The 7,537-nt window shown below is 55.0% G+C and overlaps 2 protein-coding genes across 2 annotated transcripts in view; one reads left to right on the top strand and one right to left on the bottom strand.

Moving 5' to 3' along the window:
• The window catches only part of LOC102426695 (epsin-1-like), a 13,535-nt gene extending 11,357 nt beyond the window's left edge, over positions 1-2,178 (top strand). The window contains 2 exon segments of the mRNA XM_023748549.1: positions 126-252; positions 2,109-2,178. Coding sequence (XP_023604317.1) covers positions 126-252; positions 2,109-2,178 — 197 coding nt within the window.
• Positions 2,179-2,256: 78 nt separating this feature from the next.
• Positions 2,257-5,823, bottom strand: LOC102426379 (ret finger protein-like 4A). Its single transcript, XM_006107886.3, has 2 exons — positions 5,538-5,823; positions 2,257-2,783 (listed from the first exon to the last, which is right to left on the bottom strand). Exons 1-2 carry the CDS (start codon positions 5,821-5,823, stop codon positions 2,257-2,259), a joined length of 813 nt encoding a protein of 270 aa, XP_006107948.3.
• Positions 5,824-7,537: the final 1,714 nt, after the last annotated feature.

The following is a 7,537-nucleotide window of genomic DNA, read 5'->3' as shown; positions in this document are numbered from 1 at the left end:
TTCGCGTGCCTCCCTTTTTCTTCCATTTCGTCTCCAGGGCCCGCGCGGTCAGATGTCGGGATTGGGGTCAGGCCACCCCGGCCTTTATGGGCCGTGAAGGGTCATGGGGGTGCGGTTCTGCCCAGGGCGGCCCCTGTCCAGACGGCGGGAGTGGACAGGCGCCCGCCGAGGGGCGGGGCTGCGGGTCCACCGGGGTCAGGCCCGGGGCGGGCGCTGTGCGGTCTGCGGCCGGCAGGGGGCGCCCGAGACCAGGTCAGTCTCCGGCCGGCGCCTGGGAGCTCGGCCTCCAGGCGGCGGGGCGGTCCCGGGGCGCGGCCCACGCACCGGCCACCGCGTCTGCCTCCCACGCCTGCTCCGGGGCCTCTCGGCCGCAGCCTTCCCGCGTGCGTGGGCGCTTCTGCGGGGACTCCCGAGCGCCCAGATCCCAGCTCCGAGCGCAGCCCCGCTCAGCCTGCCCCGGCAGGTCCCGCCGCGGGCTGGTGCCCAGGGTCCTTCCCGCCGGGGCAGAGGCCTTTCGTGTGTTTAGTCCTCAAACCCCTCTCCCCCGCCTCCCTCGGTGCCGAGGCAGCGACTCCCCACTCGGGCTGCTTGTCAGTAAAGCCAATGGACACGCAGCCACACCGGTGGATTCCGAGCCGCCACCTGCCACCCGGTTGTGCCTCCGGCCGGTCAACCACACTCCCCATGTGCTGACACGCTTTCCACCCCGAATTTTTTAAAAAATATATTTTATTGATTTTTTACAGCGAGGAAGGGAGAGGAATAGAGAGTTAGAAACATCGATGAGAGAGAAACATCGATCAGCTGCCTCTTGCATACCCCCAACTGGGGATGTGCCCGCAACCAAGGTACATGCCCTTGGCCGGAATCGAACCCTTGGGACCCTTCAGTCCGCAGGCCGACGCTCTATCCACTGAGCCAAACCAGTCAGGGCTCCACCCTGAATTTTTTAAAAACATATTGATTACAGAGAGGGAGGGAGAGAGAGAAACATCAATGATGACAGGGAAGCATGGATCAGCTGCCTCCTGCACGCCTCCTACTGGGGATCAAGCCCGCAACCTGGGCATGCGCCCTGACCAGGAATCGAACTCAGGACTTCCTGGTTCGTGGGTAGATGCTCACCCACTGAGCCATACGAGCCAGGCTCCGTTTATGTGTTTTATTTTTATTTTTTAAAAATATATTTTATTGATTTTTTCCAAGAGGAAGGGAGAAGGATAGAGAGTTAGAAACATCCATGAGAGAGAAACATCGATCAGCTGCCTCCTGCACACCCCCCCACTGGGGATGTGCCTGCAACCCAGGAACATGCCCTTGACCGGACTCGAACCCAGGACCCTTCAGTCCGCAGGCTGACGCTCTATCCACTGAGCCAAACCAGTTAGGGCCGTGTGTGTGTGTGTGTGTGTGTGTGTGTGTGTGTGTGTGTGTGTTTATATTTTATTGTTTTTTTACAGGGAGGAGGGGAGAGGGATGGAGAGTTAGAAACATCGATGAGAGAGAAACACCAATCAGCTGCCTCCTGCACACTCCCTACTGGGGATGTGTCCACAACCCAGGTACATGCCCCCGACCGGAATCCAACCCGGGACCCATCAGTCCGCAGGCCGACGCTCTATCCACTGAGCCAAACCAGTTAGGGCCGTGTGTGTGTGTGTGTGTGTGTGTGTGTGTGTGTGTGTGTGTGTGTTTATATTTTATTGTTTTTTTACAGGGAGGAGGGGAGAGGGATGGAGAGTTAGAAACATCGATGAGAGAGAAACACCAATCAGCTGCCTCCTGCACACTCCCTACTGGGGATGTGTCCACAACCCAGGTACATGCCCCCGACCGGAATCCAACCCGGGACCCATCAGTCCGCAGGCCGACGCTCTATCCACTGAGCCAAACCGGTTTCAGCACACATCCAGCGTTTTATTTAGTCTCTAACCTCCTCTCCATACCAACTTCAAAGAAAAAAGCGAAGCGTTTGGCCCTGGATCTGCAAATTCAGAACACGTTTATTAGCTAATCAGATACGCAGTCCCAAATGGCACCACCGAAACCACACCGCACCCGGGAGGCCGGTTTCCCGCCGACATGACTAATTTCCGCTGGGCCTTCAGGGACTCGGCCACGGTTTTCTGCTGCAACTCGTGGCGCACGGGTCACAGGCAGGCACGCTGGTCGCGGTGAGCACGCAGGTAGCCCGTGTCCGTGTCCCCAAGCTCCGGGCTTCCCTGGACCCTCCCCCCACCCCGGCCCAGCGGGGACTCAGGGACAGAGGGCCAGCCAGCTCTCAGCATCCCCTGTGCAATCCACAGGCCCGAAAAAGGGGCGCAGGGGCTCCTCAGCCGAAATGGGGAACGTGAACACGTGGGACCCATCGGCCACGTGGTAGAAGGAGAAGGTCCCCATCTCCACGTCCAGGAAGAGGCCCAGGCAGCGCAGGCGGGGCTGGACCATGAGCCCCAAGGGGGGCTCGGTGCCGGCGATGAACTGGTTCCCGTCCTGGCAGCTCACGGTCCAGAAGCCCAGCTCCGCGGACAGGACCACCTCGCCCTGCCGGGGCGCCGACTCCCTGCAGAGGCCCAGGCTCCACTGCCGGCTGCTCCCCACGTCCACCTCCCAGTAGTGGCGACCCGAGGTGAAGCGGGGAGAGCCCAGGACGCAGGGGGAGTCGTTGAATCTCCCAGGGTGGGCTCGGCGCCCCTGTGGGAGACCCCCGATGCGGACCCGCTGCAGGTCCTCGGAGATGGTGAGGTAGTTGTGGGCGGTGTCCACGTCCAAGGTCATGTCCACTGTGGAGAGAGAAAGGGTGGACTCAGCAGGTGCACGCCCTGGGCCCCCCCTTCCTGGCCACTGCCAAGGCCCCCACACCTTCCTGTCTGCAGTGGGCATTTTCCTGGGGAGACTTCCCTGGCTCCGGATTCAATAGAATTTTATCTACAGGAGGAATGATTCTAATCGAGGAGCTAGTCTTTGTCCATCGTAGGTATTCTCTTGACATTAAGTGATTCAATTGAGTAAGGACTTTTCTTCTCTCTCTCTTCTTTAATAAATATATTACTTTCAGGAAGGGAGAGGGAGAGAGAGATAGAAACATCAATGATGAGAGAGCATGCCCCCTACAGGGGATGGAGCCTGCAACCCAGGAATTGAACTGTGACCTCCTGATTCATAAGTTAACGCTCAACCACTGAGCCACACGGGCTAGGCTAAAAAAATTTTTTTTTATTGATTTCAGAGAGGAAGGGAGAGGGAGAGAGAGAAAGAAACATCAATGAGAGGGAATCACTGCCTCCTGCACGCCCCCTACTGGGGGACCAAGCCAGCAACCTGAGAATCTGCCCCAACTGACAATCAAACCATGACCTCCATTCATAGGTCGATGCCCAACTACTGAGCCACCCGGGCTGGGTGGGACTTCTTTTCTCTTTAGTAAGAAAAACACACGAAAAATAGACCACGAGTGCCATTTGTTCTCAAAATTATCATACAGCCTGGCAAGGGGCCCTGATCAATGATTCTCCCTCATCATGGATGTTTCTCCCTCTCCTTTCCTCTCGGAAATCAATAAAAAAATTATCATGCAGATTATCACAAATTTCAAAGGATGGAAAATATTTTACTTCTTGCAGAATGATATTGACATTAAACATTAAAGCTTTCTCTGATCTCTTCTTTTAAAAAATATTTTTTTTACTGGCTTCAGAAAGGAAAGGGAGAAAGAGATAGAAACATCCATGATGAGAGACAATCAGCCAATCATTGATTGGCTGCCTTCAATCCCCAATGCCCCACACATGTGCCCTGACCAGGAATCAAACCTGGGACCCTTTAGTCTGCAGGCCGAGGCTCTATCCACTGAGGAACACCGGCGAGGGCTTACCCTGTCTTTATAAACACAGCTACCTTCCTCACTTGCTGTTGGTGACTAGGCCATGGCGCTTTACTGCAGTTACAATGAACAGGGAACAGGAGGTGCTCGGAGTCCTGACATTAGGATGTGTCAGGACCTCAGCAGCAACCTGGACCCAGACCCGATGGGGCGGCGGAAGGAGACTGAGTCTGCGCGGCCGGGCCTCCTGCTCCGACCCTCTCGCTGGGCAGGGAGAGCGGGCGTCCTCACAGGACCTGCGCAGGGAGCCCGAGCAGCCTCAGGCATGAACCCTGCCCCCCACAGACCAGTGGCGTTTGTTGTTTGCTTTCTTTCCTTTTTAATGAAAAAAAAAACAAATGTTTTTATTGATTTTTAGAGAGAGAAAAGGAGAGGGAGAGGTAGAGAATTAGCCATGAGAGAAACATGCATTGGCTGCCTCCTGCACGCCCCCTACTGGGGATTGATACCCCACACCCCTGTTGGCGCACTGTTTTAATTTGGTGGATGGTGTTGATCCTCACCCCAGGATCTTTTTTCCATTGCTTTTTAGAGTGCAAGCTAGGGAGGGACTGGGGAGAGAGAGAGAGAGAGAGAGAGAGAGAGAGAGAGAGAGAGAGAAGCATTGATGTAGGTCGACTGGCTGCCTCCAGAGGGGCTGGGACAGTGTTGGCGGAGGGAGCCCTCAGCCCAGGTGGGTGCCCTTGAAGGGAATCTGAATCCCCGCCCCTTGGGCTGGTGCTCCTCTCAGTGAGCCCCACCGGCTGGGGCTCTTTTTAAATGTTTGAATTTATTTTTCACCGTAATCGAACTTGGGGACTGAAGGGTCCCCAGGCCGACGCTCTTTCCACTGAGCCAAACTGGCTATTACATGTCCACTGTAACTTAAAAGTAAATAGAAAAGATACTTAAAAAAATTTCCTTGCCCTGGCTGGTGTTGCTCAGTGGGTAGAGCGTCGGCCTGCGGATTGAAGGGTCCCGGGTTAGATTCTGGTCAAGGACACATGCCCAGGTTGCAGGCTCGATCCTCAGTGGGGAGTGCGCAGGAGGCAGCCGATCCATGATTCTCATCATTGATGCTTCTCTCTCTCCCCCTCTCCCTTCCTCTCTGAAATCAATAAAAATATAGTTTTTTTTAAAATATATTTTATTGATTTTTTACAGAGAGGAAGGGAGAGAGATAGAGAGTCAGAAACATCGATGAGAGAGAGAAACATCGATCAGCTGCCTCCTGCACGCCCCCCACTGGGGATGTGCCCGCAACCCAGGTACATGCCCTTGACCGGAATCGAACCCGGGACCCTTCAGTCCGCAGGCTGACGCTCTATCCACTGAGCCAAACCGGTTTCGGCTAAAAATATAGTTTTAAAAAGTTTCTTAGAAACGATGAACGAGAACGAGACTCGGGTCTGTAACATCCCAGTCCACGCAAAATCAGTTTCTGTCTGTGCCCGTCTCCAGTGGGCGACTGGACTATTGGAGAGCCCAGGTCTAGGGCGATGCAGCGTTATATTTCCCTATAAACCTACAGCCGGTTGTCATGTAGACACTCGGGCTAGAGACACTGGGAAAGAATGAACATTCCAGGTGCGGCCGCCAGGGGAGCCCCGCCTGTCACCGGTCCTCGAGAAACTGCCTTCCCTCTGGGTCGGGGCAGGGCGCCCAGAGGTCTCACCGTGGAACTTGCGAATCTTGGGGTCCATCTGCAGGACGGATGCCAGCTGGGGCTCCATCGCCTTGGCCTTGGCCGCCAGACTGCCCAGCACTCTGTTGGGCTTGATGTCGGCCGTCTGAGAAACCTTGGAGCAGTTGGAGCACCGCACCCCCTGGCCGCCCGGCTCCTTGGGCAAGGCGCGCAGGCACCGGCGGCAGCAGATGTAGCCGCACTTGAGCTTCACGGGGTCCTCAAAGTACGTGAGGCAGACGGGGCAGCGGGCGGCTTCCTTAAAGTGCTGGGCCATGGCCGCCGCCTGGGGGGTAAGAGGGGGGGAGCGGGCGCGGTGAGCCGCTCTTGAGGGAGAGGGACTCATGGGTCCCGGGCCGCCTCCTCTTTCTAGGATAGACATTTGCAACCAGGACCCCTGGGTGAGGGGGATGCAATCGAAGGGCCAATAGAAATGGCTCCAAGCCCTGAACTTCTGAGGTGCAACACGCTGGTTGGGGTGGGGCTTAGCCACAGTGAAATGCGTGCAGCCTAAGATTTTGAAGACCAGAAGGAAAGAATGTGCGCTCTCGCCCTGACCGGTTTGGCTCGGTGGATAGAGTGTTGGCCTGTGGACTGAAGGCTCCCAGGTTCAATTCCGGTCAAGGGCATGTACCTTGGTTGTGGGCACATCCCCAGTAGGGGGTGTGCAGGAGGCAGCTGATGAATGTTTCTCTCTCATCGATGTTTCTAACTCTCTATCCCTCTCCCTTCCTCTCTGTAAAAAATCAATAAAATATATTTTTTAAAAAATCAATAAAATATATTTAAAAAAGAAAAAAAGAATGTGCGCTCTCTCCTGCACAGCGCCCCCCCTCCCCAAATTGATTCCCTGTTGGAAGGATCTACACCTGCCTGTCAGGAGAAAATTAGCGTTTAATTTTTCTTTAGGCTTCCACATGTGTTGGGAATCGAACCCGAGTCCCTTGGGAGGGAGGGCAGCTGCTCTAACCACTAAGCCCCAGGCGGACCTGGGTCGCTTTCCTTAGTCTTTGCTTATGGGGCTACTAGAACATGAGTTTACAACGACAATTCGGGGTTCCCTGATAGATCCAGTGGGAAGTGCTGGCTGAGACCTGAAACCCTCCGCGTCTCCCCGCTGCCCACGCCCCGCCCCCCCATGGGGTGGAAACCCACAGCGGAACCCGAGAGGCGGAGGAAGCCCGTGGGGGACACGCTTCGCACCGCCTCAGAGTCCGCCAAGCTCGGACCTGATGATCAAATTCTTACTCCCACCTGGTCCTGAATCGCCGAGTCCTGCCTACCGCTCCCATCAGAGGCCCCTGTCCCTCGGTGTCCACGCCATGCCTGGCCTTGAGTTGGCCCCAGACAGCACCTGCTGAATCGATAGGTCCCTCGATTCCCAAGCCTTTCTGTAGACATTTGAAAGTGAAAACGAAATCCCCTCAGATTGACTCACCTCTCAGACACTAAATCCCCTTCTGGGCTCTGGCTACTTCACTTGAAGGCTCAGCTGTGGAGTGAGGTCGACCAGCAAGCCGGCCGGTTTTATTGGGCAAGTAGCTCCTCCCACCTCACTCACTTCCTGTCCGTTACACCTAATTTCAACAGATGTTGATGAAAATAATGGGATTTTCTCAGGTCAGAGAGATTACCAGGGACAAAGGAAGTGATTGTATACAGAAGTTATTTTTAAACTAACATGAACAAAATATTGCCGTGTATTCATTCTACATTAGATCTTAAATATTATGTCTGTCAATCCATTAGATTTAGGATTGAAATGAAAGACGGTCCTCATTATTAATCCTTCTAAAATGGCTTGGCTGGTTTGGCTCAGTGGATAGAGCGTCGGCCTGCGGACTGAAGAGTCCTGGGTTCGATTCCGGTCAAGGGCACATGCCGGGATTTCCGGCTCCATTCCCAGCAGGGGGCGTGCAGGAGGCAGCCGATCCATGATTCTCTCTTATCATTGATGTTTCTATCTCTCTCTCTCCTTTCCCTCCCTATAT

The sequence above is a fragment of the Myotis lucifugus genome, unplaced genomic scaffold (assembly GCF_000147115.1).
Source record: "Myotis lucifugus unplaced genomic scaffold, Myoluc2.0 scaffold_1529, whole genome shotgun sequence".
NCBI classification, from domain to species: domain Eukaryota; kingdom Metazoa; phylum Chordata; class Mammalia; order Chiroptera; family Vespertilionidae; genus Myotis; species Myotis lucifugus.
Note: the sequence above shows the minus strand (reverse complement) of the source record. Positions and strands in the feature narration are given on the sequence as shown.

Excerpts from the sequence above, each read along its gene's own strand:
- LOC102426379 (XM_006107886.3), bottom strand. The coding sequence starts at position 5,823 with ATGGCCCAGCACTTTAAGGAAGCCGCCCGCTGCCCCGTCTGCCTCACG. Across the intron at positions 2,784-5,537 it reads CAAGATTCGCAAGTTCCACG|TGGACATGACCTTGGACGTG; the intron begins GTGAGACCTCTG and ends CTCTCTCCACAG.